Source organism: Eucalyptus grandis, chromosome 3 (genome assembly GCF_016545825.1).
Source record: "Eucalyptus grandis isolate ANBG69807.140 chromosome 3, ASM1654582v1, whole genome shotgun sequence".
Taxonomy (NCBI): domain Eukaryota; kingdom Viridiplantae; phylum Streptophyta; class Magnoliopsida; order Myrtales; family Myrtaceae; genus Eucalyptus; species Eucalyptus grandis.
In genome coordinates this window covers 1,869,928-1,890,498 of record NC_052614.1, presented here as the reverse complement: position 1 = coordinate 1,890,498, position 20,571 = coordinate 1,869,928, and the positions used below count along the sequence as shown (strand labels likewise).

Below are 20,571 nucleotides of genomic sequence, written 5' to 3'. Positions count from 1 at the left end.
AGAACAGATTTTATTCTCCAATAGAGTTTTGTGTAATTGCGCCATGTGACGCGATCTTGAAAGGTGTGAGCTCAAATTCCATGATAACAAATATGGTGTTCTAACTGGTTAATCGATTATTGAAATTGATATTTCTTTAATTGGATTGAAGGTACTTAAATTTCACTATTTCTAAATCATATGTCTAAAAAAAATTAAAGACTATTGAAATAATTTTTTATTTCAGTCAAAGGTAGATTCTTTGATTTGACCAAAAAAAAAAGGATTTTAAGCCATTTCTATGAAAACTTGAAATCTAAACGCCTATTCCTACACGCTTATGTTGAATTAACACCTATATGCAATTAAAATACTACTGATACAAATCTAATTTTTTTTTTTTCAAGTTAAGAAATGAGTGTCACCACGATTGGGATCTTGAATCTTGAATTTTTCTAACTTTAACCATTAGGATTATTTGGATGCCAATAGTAATATATATAATAAAATTATAATAACTGTTGGTATTTTTTTAAAAATTTTGGTAACTTACCAAAATGCTACTGACCGAATAAGTTATCGATCAAAATTTTGTTGTCAACTAGTTTTGATATTTACCAATGATATTTGTACTTTACCTGCACCAAACAATGTTCGGATTTTTGCTTAGTATAATCTTCCTAGACCTCTTTTCATGGTATCTTCCGAAGCCAAGCAAATGCAATTCTCAGCTTTGATTCGATTTGTTTTCCACTTTCAAAATGTTACGAATACCTCTAATTTTTTCAATAGGAAGGACAAATCAACCTATTCCACCCAAATTAAAAAATTCGATATTCATGAAGATCGAATTTCCAAGTTTTGCATTGGAGAACGTATTTGGTTAGCATTTTTTGTTTCGCGTAACAAACAAAATGTCGGATATTGACTATACAAGTTATTCGGGCATCTAAAGGGACCTACTAAGAGCTCGGCCAATACCTAATGACTATCATGTGGTTAGCAGGCGGCACGGCCAGTCTCCCAGTCCTCTCCACATAGCTCCACCAAAGACCCACAATACCTCCTAACGCGTCTCTAACTTATTTAATTTTTGGGCTTCGACATAAATCGATTTCGCTAGAACTCGAGCCATAAGCTCAATAACCTTAATTAGTAGAATCATGGAGTCGCCATCTAAATGGAGACACAAAATGTGTATGCCAGTAGCCTTGCATTTGGGAGGATGGTGATGTGATGAAAGTTTCTCTGGTTGCATTCTTTTCAGCCAATTTGAAAATAAGAGAACAACATGTCCATGAGAGTGGTGAGATTTATGAATTGCTTGGGTTGTCATTTCTTGCATTCAAGCCAATGTAATTCAAGATATTGAAGCATTCATCGACAATTTTTCAAGCTCATGAAATATCATACTTGATCATGAATGTAATTTAAGCTAAAGAATTATCTCATAAAAGTTAGTTATGATTAATTTTTATTTTATCTGTTTTTTTATTGATATTTGTAAAGTTTCGCTAGTTATTTATATCTATAACTACATAAGTGGAGCCCTCGAGTGTGATATCACAAATCAAGCGGAATCAAGCAAACATTTCATTTCACGGGCTCAAGCTCGCTTATGTTCGCCTACCCGATCTTGTTCATACTCGATTATTATATGAATGACGATTTTTTCAGATGTCGGACAAGCTTGGATTAAAAAAATCAATGTTCGGTACTCGGCAATTCAAGACGCGCGAGGCCCATCATGGGCTCGTAGATGCATTAAAAAGCGCGGGAAAGTGGTTGCCTCTCCATCGAGCGACACGTGTCTCTATACCGGAAGCCAGAAACTTAAGTCCGAGTGAAATGAACCCTCAAATCGGAGGAGGCTCTCCTTCCGGTTCCTCCGTTCGATCGTCGATCCCCACATTGTCCGCACGTGCGTTTTTGTCGAAGCGGTGGCGATCCGTCTGGACCGCCGCCCCCGGACCTCGTCTTCTCCTTCCCCTGGCGGAACTCCTCCCCGTCCGTGGACGGCGTCTTGATCCTCAGGCGTCGCCCAAGGTGAGGAAGTTCCACATCGACGCCGATTTTCTCGACCGTTGCGCGCCTGAGCTCAGTCCGTGGCTTCGCTTTGCTGTCGACCGCCGTGTCGAGGACCTCTCAGTCGATGCGACTAAGAGGTTGTGCGAGATGGCCGGCAATTTCGCAGTACCGCGGCTCCTTTTATGGATGCTCTTTGTTGGTGAACCTGCACTCAGGGCTCTTAGGTCCCTGTCCGTCTGTGACTCGGAGGTGATGCATGAGATGTCGAATGGCAGCCCTGTTCTCGAGGACCTTAGTTTGGAAGGATGCTACGGTTTAAAGCGAACCATCAAGCTTTGTTCGAGAACTTTGAGGGAAATTGCGGTCAATGGCTGCTTTCGGGATGCACTTGATGAGGGTTTCCCCTTGGAGATTTCAAGTCCTCTGTTGCTGCTTGAGAGGATTTTCTGGTATGATGAGGTAGCTGGTAACGGAAGTCTCGATCCTTGATTGAAGCAGAGTCCAACTTTTCTATGAGAGGTGAGGATTTTGGAAGGCCATCTGATTGTTTTGTTCAAAATCGGTTCAAGTCTTACAGAGGGTATTGCAACCTGGTTGAGGGACTGCTTCAGAAGCTGCAGAACGCGTCTAAGCTTTTGATTGGTAGTTGGTGCCTTCAGGTGAGCAGATTGTTTTTGATTTCAAATTTAACTCGTTTGGTTCATACTTATGGATAATTCATTGTTCCCTCTTCCTCGAGTTAAGGAAATTCATTCCAAACTTCAGCACAAGGAATCTGGTTTGCATCGTTTGCTACTCTGCCTGATGACCACTGGTGCAAATACACATCGTGCCTTTAGAATAACTACTGAAAAACCAAAGAAAAGGCAGCTGGTTTAGGGTCATTCTTTTTCCTGCTCAGTAGTGCATAACCATCATTCCAAAGATCATAGTAAATTATTAATGAAAAGTTGCTGTGTCCTATTTTTTAAAGACTGAAGAAGCAGTTGTTGACTAGAGTTAGTACTCAATTTGTCATATAGGTGGGAACCAAAAGTGTTCTCAAAGCATAAACTTGCTGGGTTTTTTAAACTGTATTTGGAAGGAAGAGTAAATTATCTTATTCTTTTGCCTTTCAATTTTTGAATGTGCTTAGGTTTTATCACTTGCGGCAGAGGTACAAGGTGTGCCATTTTCTTTGCCCAATTGCAAGTTCTGACTCTGCATGCGCGTTGGCCTTATTCCCATTTGCTTTTCGTTAAATGTGCTACGGTCCTTTTCCCCAAATAAATCACTTCAATTGCCAATCCAGTTCAAATCGCATTTGATGGAGAGTTGGTGAATATAGAGGTTAAGTGCTTGGAATTCTAAATGAGAACATGACATCAAACTAAGGAGTTGGTGTTTTACACAAAAATGAAGAGTGAATGATGGTAATGGGAGGGAAAATTTGGAGATGACATAGTTGCAATTAAAGAATCCCAAGCTGATACTAGTTGAATGAAGGGATTTTAATTTACAGGTGCGATAGATTTCTATCAACTTCTAGACAAGATTGGTGCCTTTGGAGATTTTCATAACATAACTGACAATCATCTAGACCAACCGGAAGTATACCCTACTCCCGTATTGCCATCTTTTTGCCCTTTTTGGTACACCAGTCAAAGTGTTCATGAAGATAAAGAACTTGAATTGGAGGGGATGTCGTTTATGCTAGATAGACTAGTTATGTCCAATGTAGAAATGCTTGATGCCCACTTGGAGTTGGCAGGTTTAACCCCTGCAAAATACGATCTCAATGCCATCGGGCATCTATATAGTTTTCCTTTAATTTCTGTTAGTGACTCTCACGATGTAATATTACTTTTGGCTCTGCTCTTCCTCTTCTTGTCCTGATTGAGCGTAATGTTATTTCTGGCTCCTCTTCTTCCTCTTCTTGTACAGATTGAGCATTCCCTACAAGGATTTCTCACATTCTGTATTGTTAAAATGTAGAGTCTAGTCTGGAAAGTTTCGCACATTTTGTATTACTTGAAGTTAATTTATCTTCTTCTGATTACAAAGGGGCATTGTGTCACATCATTTTGATTAATCAAGTTTGTTGTTGGGAATTTAACTTACTTGTGAATAGGATATATCTCAAGCTATGCTGCATACATGTATACATGGAGGGAGGAGTTGGAGAAAGCAAAAGGTCTAGGAGGATAGGCGGAGCTGCATCCAAGTATGTTAAGTTCTCGTATGACTTTATCTTTTGGTAATTCAAATTCATAAGAGCTTGGGATCAGATGCCTAGCCTTGGTAGTTTTTGTAATCTATTCTCACTGGAAAAATTTAGAGAGGAGTTATATTTTCTCCAGAAACATCTGAATGTTGCATGCATCATTTTGCCTTCTTGATATGGAAAGCATGTTGTTGAGTGCTTCTTGAACCAATCCTTGAGTGGTTTCTGTTGAGATAAGTTGTTGATACTTGTACACTTGTGATCCTTGCTTGACGTATGCTTTCATGGTTACACTCCACCTCGAGGTTCCAAAGCCGAACAATAAGATTCGTTCCTAGATTGAGATAATGGATTGAAGGCTGCCAAAAAGATATAGATTCCCTAGCTTTAGATGATCTAGTAGCCCAAAGAAATCCCATGTCAAGCTACCAATATCCCTGTCAGATATAATGTGTACTGTTATGATGTTTGCCTTACTTCCCAAATTTTGAACATGATTGATAGGAAAAAATTTGTTATGAAAATTGATGTAGCTCATTTAGTTCAATGTTGAGCTTTCGGGTTGTCTTTTTTCTTTCTTTAAAAGCATGCCAATGGCAAGAATACTAAGTTTCTTGCTTCATAAAAGCTCCAATAACTCAAAGATAATTTGGTGCAAGCATAGGAAACTGTCCAAACCATTCTTGTCCACCCACTTCCTCCCTATTGGGCAGTTTGCAGCAAGACTTTACTGGTAAGATCGCATCTAGGGCAGAACCAGCTGTGGCAAAGATTTGAGAGATTTCAATTGACGTCTTCCATTGGTCTTGATGTTAATGACCATCTTCTCTAGTAGGAGTGCGTCTCTTGGTAAAAGCAGCATTGGCATGGTGAGCTTACATCCGTCACCATTGAAGGAACAAGCTATAAACCAATGATCTCCATGCTCTTCAGATGCCGAGCCAAACACATGAAGTTTTGCTTTGGGCAGAATTCCTCTGCATTGCAGATATGAAGAATGGCCAGATCAAATATGGCCTGCACATTTATTGGTAACAAGACTTAGTGATCCATCCAAAAGTGTCATGAGGATAAAAATAGACATGAATGACATTGGCCACTTGACTAGAGAATGATCATGTACATTAAAGTTTGATACGTAATCATCACAAATTGGGGAAAAAAAAAGGTGCATGGAAAGGGGTTGGATTTTGGGCGAATGATGGCAAATGACTTAGTGAGCTGGAAGTTGGGTGGTGATGGCAAATGGCTTGGCCATATTTTCGGGCTTGGCCTATCGTTTCGACATGTTAAGCATGCGTGAATGTGCGCTTTTGTGAGATGCTGATTTGAATAATTAATTAGCATATTTTTTAAAATTCAAAAGTAAATGAGAATAATCACATTGCTTTTTTCCAAATTACAATTTCAACAACTGAATCCACCACCACATTCGCATTGATGCGATGTCCCATGAGTCCTCCCGTTAGGGCATTTTGTTTTGTTGGGGTGTGCGACGAGATTACCATTGAACATGTGGGCCCAAATTAAACAATATTGTTTCTTGGACAAACTTGAACACATCATACCATATATGACATTATTTATAGATTATGTGAAATAAGGCTCCTTTTGTTCCACGAAAAGATAAATGATTTGAAAAATATCTTTCTAAAAATGATCACTTATATTATTTGAAATAATCGACCAATGAAATATGTCTCAATTATCCAAATGTTTTCGTGCTTGACAAGGATGTCTCGTGTTCATTCATTTTTATAACCGGATAAGCAAATATAATTTGAAAAAAATTATTTCAAATCATTTGCTTTTTCCGTGAATGATTTTAGTTGGCAATTCAATATAGATCACTATTCTGGAATGGATCTAGGCTTTATTTGTTCAATCAAAAATCTAGAGCTATAGAGATGTATAACACTTACCAATAGATAAAAAAATGCAGTGATTTGATCCATCGGGAACCTCATATGATCTCAACGCACAAGCGTACATGCGAGCTACATGTAGTCCGAAGATCAAAACACAAATGGGCAGACCACTCGATTGGTGCTTTAACTTATAGATTTTCCTCTTCTTCTTTTTTATTAATTAGTGACGACGCACGTTAGTGTGCAAGAGCACATCGTTTTTGTCTATAACAGTAGAACCCACTTGATCAAAATTCTTTTTCGCAACAAAAAGAGAAGTTTGTAAAAAGCAATAACATTTCGTAAAAGAAATGCCTAAAATTGACGATTTTTTTCAATGAGCTGCTTTTCTCCTTCATTTTTTCATCTTCTTTTTCTTTTCTTTTTTCGGGTTGCTGTGCTGTTCTGCCAGGAACTTTTTTTTTGCCCTTTTGTTCGTTTTGAGAATTTTTGCAATTTTATTTCTGGATAATTTGTAGAACAATTATCAAAAGTTTCAACCAGGTATAAGCAATGCAAAAAATGAATGAACATGAAGTATAAGGTGACGTATTCGTAGCATATGCTTCAGTCTCATCAATATTCATTTGCTTAGCAAAAATGGAGACAAACGTGAAAGGAAACTCCTTGATTCCCACTGTTCTTGTAAGGAATTTCAAAGAACAAATCATTGGGTACTCTCCGAAGATGACTGACCATTGATTCGATCAATCTTTGCAGTATCAGGCATTGTAAACTTTCTTGCACCGGAACAACGAAGATGATAACAAAGTCTGGTGCTTTTCGGGACTGGCCGATAGACCAGTAGACAATCATGCGCATTTTAAAGAACTTACAACCTCTTTGACACAAGAAAATGAGAAGTACGGAATATAAAAATGAAACAGGAAAATGAAACGAAATCGATAGAGGAATAGAGTCGAATGAGGGTTTCCTCTGTTTTGCATTGGGCTGTAATTGTGAAAATTAACCTATTAATTCACAAGATTTTTTGTCAAGAAATAAAAATTCAAAAGATTCATATTCCAACGTTAAACACGTCCTTAAAAGAAGCAAGAGAGGGAAAACGAAAAGGACATTTCGATTTTCAATTTCTTCAAAAAAAAATAAAAAGAAAAAGATCCGCTCCCGCCCCCTTCCTCCGATTATCAGACGGAGCGTACCAGCTCTGTTCCAGCTCTGTTCCAACGGCGCGCGCTTCCGTTTCAGCTTCAGTTCCGACGGCTCGCTTTGGCTTCTTAGTTTCCGATCCCCATTTGGCCGTTCTTTCTGGAGATCGCGGAGTGGAATCCGGAGAAGGGTTTGCTGGCCATGGTCACGGATGACTTCGAAGGCGGTCGGTCGGCCGTCTCTCCTGGTAATTGCTTCGAATCGAGAAAGCTCTTTCTTTGTTCTATTTAGTGTGTGAAGTGCTTGGAAGTCTTATATGAGAAGATGATGTCGAACTGAGGAGTTGGTCTTTTACAGGGAAAACCAAGAGTGAAAGAAGGTGATAAGCGTGGAAATCTAGATTATGTTCTAGTTTATGTGGTGGTGATTGTACTTGATGTTACGATTATATTAAGGTTGTTCATGTGCACTGATATTTGTTTTGGTGGTATCTAACTTTGTATGGTCATAAGGAAAGTAAAACGCTTATTAACTCAGGATATTATCATCATCCTTCAAAAAGAAATAAAAAGTAAAAGTAGAGCAATTTTGGGGCAGTTTTCTTAGAAATAACTTTGAAATTTACATGATGGAAGAACTTTCCTGCTGATAATTTTTAATGCTTGAGTTGACTTTCGAGAGTCCCCATAAGCTGAACAACACGATGCCTCATGCTTTGAAGCCAACCTGTAATTTTCATACTATCTTTCAGTAAAAAGCCTCTAGCAATCTGTTAAGTTCAGATGTTGAAAGTTGCGAGGCAAATTTGTTGCAAAATTTTAAACATCGTCGCATGATTCATGCGTCACTTTTGTTCTCAACTGTTGAAGGCCTGCTTAGTTTTAGAAAACGCCTTTAGTTTCCATTTTCATAGAAATTGTTTTCGATGTTTTTTTAACAAAATATTTGTTTAGTGAAAATGATATATGTCATTAGCAATGGAAATTGTGAGAATATGCTCGGCTTACATCACATTCAAAAAACAGGCTTAGTTATTCCAAATCTCCATGTTTGCATTTGGAATGAGAATACTAAAAAGTCATCTTAAGTTTGTGAGTTTGATTTTGAGAATAGTTTTCCTTTTATTCATCAAGTGCTTTTGGAGTGTTACCAAACACATTTTCTGGTCTGTTTTAATTCTCAAATTGAAATCAGAACGAACTTTTGAGAATCTTAATGCCTCCTTTTTAAGTCTGCAGAAAAAGAATAAACTTCATCAAGTTGCTCAACAGGCTTTGAACATTGAAGATTTACTTCATATCATCCGGACATCATTATCAGTCATGCATGAGCAGTGGGCTGATGCCATTAACATATTTCATGAGAAGTTTGATTTCCTGTCAGACATTGTTACTGACTATGGCAAGTGGTACGGTTAACACAAAGCAGTAGATGGCGTTTCAAATTTCTTCATTTAAGTGTTTTCGTCTTCTTATCTAGGTCTTGATTCTTCTTCTCAGGAGGAATTTTTTAGTCTTCTTGGTGGTGCTAGGACCAGACCTGCAGTCCATCAGTTTCTTGTTAATTCTTTGGGTGAAGTGGTATGGCTGATTTTTGAAGCTATGATGATGCTATAGGACTCTGGCTTTTTTGGTTGGCTTTTATAATCTTAGTCTGCTAGTTTGTTCAATGATAGGGTATGCAGTTTGTACCAAAAATTGTTTGTGGTGCTGGAAAAGAACTTCAGCTGGTTGTCCTCAATCATCTGCAGGTGTGGGTTATTATCTTTGCATTTGGCCTTTTTCCCAAATAATTAAGTTTCGTGCATCTCAGAGAACAGTCTTGGAGGTGATTAGACAAAGATAGGAATTTGTTACAGTAAATTATGCTTTGCACATCTGGAGACATGCCATATTCTTCAGAACATCCTGATGTTGATTCTTCATATGAACATATCATATGCAATGATATGAATTGTCAACATTAAGTGGATGGAAAGGGCAAAGTAAAATCTGATTTGAGTCTGATTCAACAAGTTGGGAATCTCTCCTATATACGTATAATGAAAATTGTTGGTCATTAATCATTGGTTTGAAACTTGAACTTGATCTAAGTTTGAGCTTTAAGTGTACTGTACATGGAGATTTAGATATAGAATGTTTATACATTCACATTATAATTAGCAGGCGTAGAGATATGTTCTCAATTTTAAAGGAAAGAGTTTACTGCCCGTTTCGATCTTAGCATATATCCCCTCTTAATTGCGAGAGTCAATTTTTGTACCAGAGAATCATATTCAACTCTTTTTACCTACTGATATTACTATTAGAGCCTAGGGGAAGTTAGACTTGTTTATATTACCAAATTCCACTCATTGAACTCAATGTAGTAACTGAAACTCTTCTTTCCTGTGTTAGTTTAAGGTCAACAAGCTAAGGATGAGAATGAAAACTCAGAAATTTGAAGAAAATGAGCAGAAAACTAGCTGGTGGGTGCTCGGATGACAGTGAATTGAGCCTACATGGATCTAATATGTGAATTTTAACAACGGTTATGAGAGCCCCTGTTCGCAATCATTTGTTTAGCACTTAGATGTGAGAATTGATTATTTTATATTATTATTTTGCAGCATATCTTTAGATCACGATTTTTGATGTACCACCTCTTTTTTGGCAAAATAATGATGAGTATGTTAAGCCTTAGTATTGAAATTGCTTTTACTAAGTTGCATGCCAGATAGATTCGTATTAGCTGTTTGTGACCTTCTTATGCATTATACTCGCATTTTTCTTCTTCAAATCAGTTTTGTATACTTCTCTTAGTCCCTAGTATTGCTCCTTTTTTGGTAGTGTGTTGGTAGCTCTTTGGATCCAAAGTTTCTCTTGAACTTTTTTGATCTTGACTTTCAGTAGTAGTGACACCCTTTTATCACAATGATCTTACTCGCAAAAGGAATTACAATTGTGAGTTAATAGAGTGTTTTTGCCCATGTGGTTGATGGTTATGCCGATTAGCACAAAATCATATGTGAGATGTTGATGTTGGTACTTGAAACTATATGATGAGATAACATGTGTTGGAACAAAGGGTAATTTAAATAACTTAAAATCCTCAGGAAAGTGTTAAGTTTCTTTTTATAGATTATATAGTTCACCTGTAGGGCACCAAGGGGGTGCAACCCATATACAAAAGGAGCCCAAAAAACTAAAGCCATATACAAATCAACTCCCAAAACCGAAAGGGGGCTCAAATACCAGATAAATCACTAACTAATCAACCAAGGCATTTACATCTATATGCAAGTTTGCACTACACCAAAAGTGTGTGACTTTAAGCCAAATTTCAATAAAATAGAATGGAAGATTTCTCTCCATTGGAAGCTATCTTGTTCCGCTCCTTCCAAATCAGACAAAAGACACGGGAATTGAGTTAATCCTAATTGTTGTGCTGTAAACGAATGCCCTACCATGCCCAAAGTTCTTGCTCAATAAAACGTCTGATAACCCAAGATAACATGGTGTATGCATAGGAAACTGTCCAAACCATTCTTGTCCAAGAACAAAATGAAGGAGGAGATGCCGCATGCACTGTCTCCTCTTGCTGAGGAGACACCTATTAACTAGTTCTTTGCCTCATTTCTAAAGTAAGGATTTGTTCCTAGGTTGCTTCCCAAGCAAAAAGAGAAACTCTATTGGAATCCTCACTTTCCAAATCAATTTCTAGTGAAAATATGTTCTATTCACAAATCTCCCTATCGAGCAGCTTGTAGTAAGACTTTACAGAAAAGATTCCATCTCTTCCCTTGTTACAGGCAAAAGCATCCTTAAAAGCATCAGAAATCTTTGAATTATGCAAGACACAAAAGAAGGCAGGCAAAAGCTTCAAACTCTAATCTTGGGCTTGGCCCACAAAGTCAATGTCGCAAATGATCATTTCGTTGTTTAAATGATAACAATCTGCAACCAAAGCTTCCTTGTTCCTTGACATTTCACCCAAATGCTTACACATACAACGCCAATATGTGAGAATCAAATTCTATTACTTGGGAGTGTAAGTTTCGTAATAAATGCACACCAAATTGGAATGAGATTCTTACAATTGAGAATCTCAGGAAACGGAGTTTGCTTTTTCATAGAATGGAGTTGTGTGAAAACTTTTAAAGGAAAATGTTGATCATCTATTTCTTCTTTCTGACTTTGCTTCCAAGCTTTTACATCAAATCTTTGGCTTGTCTAAGGTGGTTTGGTTCTTGCCAAAACATGCCATCCAGTTTCTTAACCGTTGGCATGCCTAATTAGGAGGATCAATTTCTAAGAAGTTCTTAAGTGCCGCACCTTTGTCTCATGGGATGCCTTAGGAAAGAAAGCAACAAAATGTAGGGTTTGGAATCTTTGGTTGCTTCCGTGTTGGTACCTTTTAACCGGCTTTCAGAATCATGTTCTGATTCTGTACTTCTAATGCTTCATTTTTGTTTGTTTTTCTTTTGTTTTGTTATCTTATATATTGATGTACTGGAACTTTTTCTCTCAACAAAATCCTTTGTTATCTAGAGAAAATATATTGCTAGTTTATTCCCCTGCCAGATCTCTCTCCATCTCTATGGGCTTTTTTGTGTGTTGTGAACATGTGCTTCGGCGTGCACATGCATGTGATCGTGTGCTTACACAGGTGTGCACACATGTACATGCACACTATAGGGCTGTTGTTAATTAGATCAGATCTTGTGCTTCTCCTGGGTACTGTGACTCTCATGTGCATGCTGCATATTTTTCTTGATTACTACTAAAGTGAGAAATGATGTTTCTAGTTACGTATTTTAAGGTTATACTCTTCTGTTTTACTTTTTGATCAGTAAGTCTATTAAAAAGCACCAAGGGGATGCCTCCTATTTACTAATTACCACCTATAAGCTCATGTTTACCTTAAAAATTAAAAAAAAAAAACTTGGTGTCCAAAGAACTGGCACCACAATGTGAAAAAAATAAGGTGGTAAACCAAATATCTTTTACAGCACCTATAGAGCTTTCCTCATTTTTAAAAGCCTGCTTATTTCTTTCTTGCCAAGGCGTATGAACTCTCTTTAACTCCATGGTACTGCCAATCAATGCTTTAGGGCTGCTTTCTCCTTTTGTCTATTCAAAATGTGCATTCACGACGCTGTAGAATTTTGTGGAAAAATTGACAAGTGATAAAAAGATTAAGCTATGAAATAAAGATGTGGCTTACTGTTTAAATGCTCTTTTGTAAGCTGGGACTTTGCTTTAGATTGAAGTGTGAACATTTGATAGTTGGAGAGGTAAATTGGTAGCAGGGAGGTGAATCAAGTACCTCCTCTAGAGATGCGGTTTGATATTTGAATGTTGTAAAGAAGTTACCCTTCTCAAAGCTGTTGGATAGAGATGCGGTTTGATATTTGAATATTGTAAAGAAGTTAACCTTACCCAAGCTAACAGCAGAAGGGCTAGGGGCTGTCTCCTTGAACACACTAGCATTTCCTATCAATATTGTGCTTACAGCTCACAACTATCACATAAATGCCCCCCCTCTCTCTCACAGCGACTTTGGGCAGGACTTGATAATTCGCATGAACATTCCAAACTTCTATCCTGCTTGCATGAATTGGATAGCAAACTAGGCTCCATTTCTTTAATGAATTTTCCAGCATAACTTTTAATTGTCAGACTTTAGAGTATGTCGTTTAGTTCAAACACAGTGTGCAGAAGATGAAGATGGCTTGTATTGACCATTTATTGTGTAAAACCTTTTCTTTTGTAAACTTTTAACTTTGATGGTTCAGCAGATAAATGCTATTTTTATCCCTCACGAGTGTGTGTCAGTTTTCTCAATAAGAGATGATATTTGACATATGGGGTTAAGATACTCAAGTATTGTTATTTACTTAGCAGCCTGCTGTAGAAATTATTGGCTTTAGAATGGGTGAGCTCAGGGGTCTTTCAAGATGGTGTTCTCATTACCTAGGTATTGGTTTGGATGAGACACTGGTGGATAATGCAGTAGAAAATGCTGGAATGCTGCGTGTAAAGGTTGAGCAATTCATAAGGGTGCTCTCATAAGTCGTGAAGCCGGTATGCCGGTTACAATCTTTCTTGTGATTTCTCTACCTTTCTAGATATCTTCTGTTTGCAAACATTGTAATATCTTGCCTTTCTCTCATAATGTGTGGTATCATGTCTTTAGTGATACTAAATTACTAAATTTTAGACATGAAGTTGAACTATTTTTGGATAAGAATGATAAGGGGTGCTTAGAATGACATATATACCTTTAATCTGAAACTACATATATTATCCAGAGATCCACATGTGCACAGTACAAATGCTTTTTCATGCTAATCATTCTCTGTCTGGCTCTGCAGGATGACTTTGAATTTGCTTCAGATTTTATTTCCTTCCAAATACTTGACAATTCTTTTGTAGATGTAACAAATTGTATAGCGGTAGTGAGGGCAGTGACGAATGAATGTGAAGCAGGGAAGACCTTTGGAAGGATCTTGTTGTGCATCCCTCCTGGTCATTGTTTTGTGGATTTGGCTCTATTTGAGGTAAAAGCTCAATATATCATATTTTAAAGCCCAAATTTGCAAATGTGGCTAATACATTCTGTTGTAAACAGGAAGATCAAAGTGCTATGTTGCTAAATAAGATGAATGATATTTGTGAAGGCTTGGGAGATGCCAGAATGATGATCTTGATGATCTTGCGGGAACCACTTGTACAAATAACTAAGAGTGACCTTCCATTTGTGCATATTGCAGGAACCACTTGTACAAATAACTGAGAGTTATACCAATTGAAGGTAACTCATGGATTCGAAGCTTGCATATTGATTTCTTACTCATGGTATCCACGAGTTCTATCCCGAAGAGAATGTCGATCATGTCAATTCACAATTTAAGAAATTGATGGCAAAAGGAAAAACCTAGCATATTCGGCTTCTTCACCACCCAAAACTCTCTTTAAGAAAGTTGAGTGGATCCATTTGACTCTGTTCTTTTCAAAATTTTAGGAAGTGCTTTGAGAATCTTAATAGAAGGCAAATGTTGGATGGGGAACCTAAAGGCTTGTCAAGAATCCTAGAAAATACCTCCATCACTAGTGTTAAATTTCCCAGCTAGGAAAGAACAGAAATAGTATTGCTCAAGACTTTCGAGGAAATGCCAATCAACGGTGTCATATGCCGCTCTCGTGCCAAAAGGGTGGTATTAACCCTGTTTAACCAATAACTAGGTGTCCTTGTCAACTGGTACCTAGCAAACCTATCAAAAAGTCTGGACCAATTTTGGACCTTAAAAAAAATTGAAGGAGAAGTGTTGGAGTTGGCTTTGGGTTTGGAACTCCAACTTCTTGTAATTAACAAGTGTTCCAACCGTGTGTCGACCAATTTTGGACCCTAAAAAAAATTGAAGAAGTGTTGGAGTTGGCTTTGGGTTTGGTAACAAATTTATCTCGTTGGTTGGGTGTTGGAATTGAATTAATCTTGTCCATGCTCCTTACTACATGTCCACTTAGAACCTACTCTTAGAGTGTAAATGTGACTGGCATAGGTACATTGTGCGCCTTTAATGGACCACTTCGTGTTTGTTCCTACAGATTGAAGAAGTGCAAAAGTATGCTCCAAAGAAAATATTTTTTCGGTTGAAGAAGTAAAATACTAAAATATTAGGTTTTCCCTAAATTTCAAATCAATTGAGAGGACAAAGTGTGAAAAGGGTGAATCTATAGTCGCCAGACAAATACAGAAAGAATAATCATTCTCTTATGGTAGGTGCATAGCAGTTTGAGTTACTGACTGAGAACCACTATTTACAAGTTCATGATGATCGATACTATCATGATAGCAAGATACTGTTGAGCATTCCTGGTTTACATGCATGACATAGCCTATTTAGGCACACAAGGCTTGCTTCTCGCCCGTGTTTTAGCATAATGCAGGTGTTGCATTTATACTTTTACCCAACAAAGGTATCTAAACATCACGTTAGTTATGGCCATATATTCAAGGAACACTGGACAGAAATCAAGTCAATGTTTCTTTTGGCGACGGCAAGTACAGGCGTGGCTTGTGTTTTAGCCATGAGAACGTAGGCCCTGGTCTACATACTGGACGAGGATGAAGAAGAAATCTCTGATTAAGAATGGTTGTCTGTTCAAGAATTTGTGGTGGTTATGCTGGTGTTGCTCCTGTTGGTGGACCTCTAATACTTGAAGCTGCAGACACTGTGTGAGAAGCAATGCATGTGGGCTTTCTGACTGAAGCTCTTCGACTCCACCCTTCTTGGAGAGTCTTAATCTATACCTGCCATGTGCCTTTTCTGCTAGGCAGGCATTTGTCAAAGAGAAAGATGGAGTAAAAGGTAACTATTTATCTATTGAGTTAGATAGAATTGACCGAAAGATGCTGAGCCATGGCTTCTATCCGGTGGTAACTGTCTTCATGGCATTGCTGTAAGCTCTGAGACGTGCTTGATAGTGCCAAGCTTTTGCTTCATCTATACATATTCATTATTTTCATGTGTAAGAGAACCAAATGTTTGGTTTGAATTATCTATACTTTGGGTTGAATGGTTCGGGCAGTGTACTTGACTAACGAAGTCTACATTTGACTAGCCAGATATATGGTTTCAAGGTGACAATAAAGAACATAGGCTATATTCCAATCTCAGATATTTGGAGTCCTCAAATAGATGGTAGGTTTAGATCATGAGATTTTGTATACAATATCATTAATGGACTTGGTATCCTTAATAAAGAGCATCAAGGGGTCTTTTAATTCAATGATGTACATTCAAGAATCTAAAATTGTTTAATTGTATTATTGTTTCTCTTGAAATTATTGCCAATCTCCAGGAGAAAGTACGTATGAATGTAACATGTGCATTTGTGATACTTCTTTTCTTTGGTTTATTATTTGTTGTGATGATACCTTTATGTGAACCTTAGTTGAATTTACTCTAAAATTAAATCCTCCTTTATTTGTAGCCCTTCCAAATCTTTACGTGTTCAATGTATTCTTCCCAATGCAAGTGCAGAAATAGTGACATTTAACATTAATTATAAGATGGGAACATAACATTACCAACAAAATAAATGATTGTTATCAGGTTCACTGCCAGTGCAAATCCCATGTAAACTTGAAATTCCGGGAGTCGTTTTACACAAGCTCGTTTTGGAGAAATTGCAGTTAAAAGCTTCGAGGACCGGTAGCGTTTGCGTTTGGCAGGAAGATGCGAAGTTGGGGCCAGTTCAGTCTTCGAAGGTTGCTGAGGGTTGCTGCCGGATGCTGCCTGGTCTCCTTTCTCCTTTCTTTTGTGGTGCCGCTGGTTGGCTGACTTGTTGCTGTTTTTTGGCTGGTTCGTGCCGCCGTGTTGGCTGGTTCTTGCTGCTTTTGCTGTTTGTTGCCACTGTTTTGGCCTCTTTTTGTTTCTTTCTTGGCACCCATCCACTCGCTCTGATTATTTGTCATTTTGAGTGTATGTTGCTGGTGCCGGGAATCCCCTTTTGTATAGTTTGGTTAAAGTCAATATAATTCTTACTTTTACCAAAAAAAAAAAAAAAAAAAAAGCTTCGAGGACCGAGAAAATAAGAAGAGAAGACCAGGAGAACAGGTACGACTAAGGGAGAAGCTTTACTATTGATAGGACTGTCGGAGAAGACAACTTGTGTCTATCGCACCAGACACCTTCGGCTAAGCCTTCTACTTATAGCTGTTGTGGACCATTTTAAAATTTACTTCTGCTATCATCTCAGCAACCGTCCGAATGAATTGGAGAATATCATGTCTTAACAGTGTGTTCGAAAAGTAGCTCTATTGTATGTGGATAAGCAACAAACTGCCATGACTTAATACATAGGGCGATGGGCATGGTTGCAATTCCGATGCATAATGAGCGCAGAATCCAAGTACACTCCTTGAATTGTATACGTTGCATTCTTTACATGTGAAAAATCGCAGCACTTCTGAAGAAAGATGTTAAAAGATCTGAAGTAGACAGATACTCTTTGATAAGAAAATTAGTCACTTCATAAGGTAACAAAGTTGTTCTATAAATAAACAAGTAACTTTATCAATGATGACGAGGTCAAACACAGATAAGTACTTAATATGCCCTCATATAAGGAAATGTACCATCGATTTCATCATACAATAAACAGAGAATCATCTTACCTAATTGATAGTAAGAAAATTCAAATCAAGCTTGAACTACAATCAGTGGTTCATCTAATTGCACAATTCTGACACTTCTCTTCCTAATGAAGAAACCCCACTGCATCATCGCCTTTATATTGAGCTAGCCATTAACACCTTTGCTTTGTACCTCTAACAAAACCTTCGTCATATGGTGGGTTTTGACTAAACACACCAGCCAGCCAGTTCTTCAAACCATCATCTGAAATGGTTGATGTACATCTTCCACCACTTGATAGCCTTCAGATAGAGGAGGTGTACTACTAGATTGGAAGCTTGATTCTGAGGCACCGGGGCTGTAGAGGGGAGAACATTTTTAATTATTGTATACTCCATTTGGCTCAAAGAATCAATCGTTTGCATATTGTAAATTAATACCATGGGACTGTACTAGCAATTCGACCGTAGCAATACCATTTTCTTCTGGAGAAATCGGAACATTCCAACGGTCTATAGGTATGTGCTGTTGTGCAGCAAGATGGGCACTTTTATCATTTGAAACCTCCATGGCATTTCCAAAATTGGGATATTGTGACTGTGCTGGCAATGCTAAAGCGGTTACACCATTGTGTCCTATAGAAAAAACTAGAACATTAATGTGGTTAGTGAACATAAGACCGCCGTGAGCATAGTTCTCGATCTTATAAAAAAAAAATCTGGAATAAATGGTTCTGATATCATGTAAAAGTGTTATTGATTTTTTTCCTAATCCTGCATATCTCTTATAATTTTTATTGCTGTCGGTTTTTGTTATTAAGTGCCTCAATTTCTCACATATAAGTTGAACCAACCAATTTTCTTTTCTAATATGATCTTCCAGTCAACTATTGATGAAAATGCATATATAAACATGTTGTTGTTTGCTTATTACATCTTTTCATATCTACTTAGTGGTAAAAATGTCTTGTCAATATCCACTTGGCATCGCCTAAGTGAAGGTGAGTTTTAGCTATTCAAAGTGCTTGACATCCTTTCAAGCCAAATGAGACACTATTAGAGGTTCAACACACAATATTAGGGGAAATTACTGAGAAAGGCCTTAACTTATTGTGATAGTATCAATTTAGTCCTAAACTTTTTAATTTGATCAATTTTATTCTAATTTTTTTGAGAATTTGTCAATGCAATCCATCCAACTAATTTTGATAAAAAAAAAATCGCTGATGTGGATAATTTTTACAATTTTTTAATAATTTTTCTGACATTTTCCTTCTTTCTTTTTTTTTCCTTTTTTTTTTTTTGGTCAGTGGATGGTTGCCAACCATATAGCCACGTTTCATCTCGAACTTTGAATAGTTCAACAAGCATAGCGCGCCTAAGAGAGGGAGGGAGTAGTAATGGAAGTAGGGGTGTCAACGGTTCGGTTCGGTTCGGTTTTCGGTTTTTCGGTTTTTGGTTTTGGTTTTCGGTTTTTTTTTTTTTTTAATGAAATCTCCAAGCAATCCCCCAAGTATTTTGTAAAAGAACCACTCTTTTCCTTTTTGAGCTCTATAAACTAACTTTGGAAACAATTTCGTCATATGACTATATCAATTGAAGCAAACAACGCCCAACAACTTCAAGCTTCACGAGCAGATGACTTGTTAAACAGCAGTCACACTCATCAGATCAGATATAAAATCATCTCATAAATTGCCAAAAGTAAAGAGGAAAAAAAGGATTATATTTGAAATCATTGCATAGAGTTCCTACCAGTCATCAATGAAAATTCTCCACCCAACTGCTTATACAAGTACTGAAAAGGACTAAACCGTGTAACAAGATTCAGTTCACAATAAAGAAGTTTTGCATTTCTTCAAGCCAGTTGCAGCTGATGTGGAGCGTGGATTCTATAATTATATGAAGTGCAGTTGAAATATTCAGGAGTGAAGTGACAGGTCCAATATCAACAGGACTCACCGTGTTTATTCTGACAAACAAAGTTCCCATGACACCATCAAAACATTCTTGTGCCAAAGAAGCAATTCATATTCTCTGCTCATTATGGAATTATCACCACAAAGCAACAAATCTGGTCACTCAGTTCAAATATCACTTCTTTTAACAGTAAGAACCACGACCAAGTGATGCAAAAGCTATTCTCGCATTCCATTGTTAAGGTCCCATGTATGTAAGAATGCAGAACGCATGATCAGCATGCCTCCAAAACATTTTTTTGGCTCTAAGCTGTTGCTGTTCTCTCTTATTGGTTCAGGATACCACTAAATGGGAAATCACCTGATTGTTCCACTTCAAAGGATCAATGTACAAACTGACCGAAACCAGAGCACCTGTGGACAATGCATTACTGGAATTTCTTGGTTTTCTTTGACCATCCAGAGCAACCAAATTTCCAACCAAAGTACAGGATGATTGAGCAAGACCCAACATATGGGATATACACCGAGAATCCTAACCAAGATGAGATCTTTCTACTCATTCATTTCCTAACAAGCCCTTCCTGCTCCAAATTAATGCCGGTCAGTCATTAAGTCCATGTAATGCTACAGACTCCGACAATCATACACAAGAGAACAGTCCCCCAAAACACTAAAAAAAGAAACCAATCCGATTCAAACCGAAACATGATCTTGCCAGGGTAATGTGCAAAACAGATATCGTCACAACAAACAGCTCATTCAAATGAGCCCTCACAAGATAACTTACTCCAAGAAGAGAGAATTTCCCCAGAAAGAGAAAAGGGAAAAATCGCACCTTCAAAGAGGCAAATCGCTTTCGGGTTCTGAAACCAAGACCCGCAACGCCACCACCGTGGGAGCAATTCGCAGAAGCATCGGACCACCTGTGGAGCTTATGAGGAGGAGGGCAGAGGGCACCACGCTGGCGCGAAGAGGACGGCGTCAGAGACGAAGAAGAAGGAGAAGAAGAGAAGCGCAATGAAGACAGTCGAACCACATCCACCATCGAAGCCCCCAAGACTCGACCAAAAGCCAAAACCCAGAAGAGCGGAGCCGACTTTCTTCCCCCTCGGAGCTTCTGGGCACCGAGAAAAAGGGCCAAAAACGCAGCTTTACCAAAGAAAGAGGGCGAGGGGAGACATGGGAACGGAGGGTCGCCGTCGCCGTCGCCATTGCACCTCCAACCGACCAAGACGAGACACGAGAGGAGAGGAGACGGGAGTCGGGAGAGAAAAACCGAATTCACCGGTTTGTGGTTCAG

General features: G+C 38.1%; 1 protein-coding gene and 1 long non-coding RNA gene across 10 annotated transcripts; one reads left to right on the top strand and one right to left on the bottom strand.

Moving 5' to 3' along the window:
• Positions 1–1,737: 1,737 nt before the first annotated feature.
• Positions 1,738–13,406, top strand: LOC108957935. 9 transcript variants are annotated; one of them, XM_039308147.1, is made up of 4 exons: positions 1,744–2,666; positions 4,131–4,210; positions 4,875–4,943; positions 5,046–5,317. In XM_039308147.1, the coding sequence occupies exons 1-4, from the start codon at positions 2,520–2,522 to the stop codon at positions 5,125–5,127; spliced, it is 378 nt and encodes a 125-aa protein (XP_039164081.1). In that variant the 5' UTR covers positions 1,744–2,519; the 3' UTR covers positions 5,128–5,317. The 9 variants fall into 9 exon arrangements, 1 of the variants encoding a protein (XP_039164081.1); XR_005549016.1 differs by having other exon boundaries at positions 1,738–2,666; positions 4,118–4,943; XR_005549017.1 differs by adding an exon at positions 2,752–3,170 and having other exon boundaries at positions 1,741–2,666; positions 4,118–5,317.
• A 3,818-nt stretch (positions 13,407–17,224) lies between these two features.
• On the bottom strand, positions 17,225–20,571 carry LOC104445190. Its single transcript, XR_725866.3, has 3 exons — positions 20,107–20,571; positions 17,791–17,985; positions 17,225–17,708 (listed from the first exon to the last, which is right to left on the bottom strand). It is a non-coding gene; the product is annotated as an uncharacterized LOC104445190 (long non-coding RNA).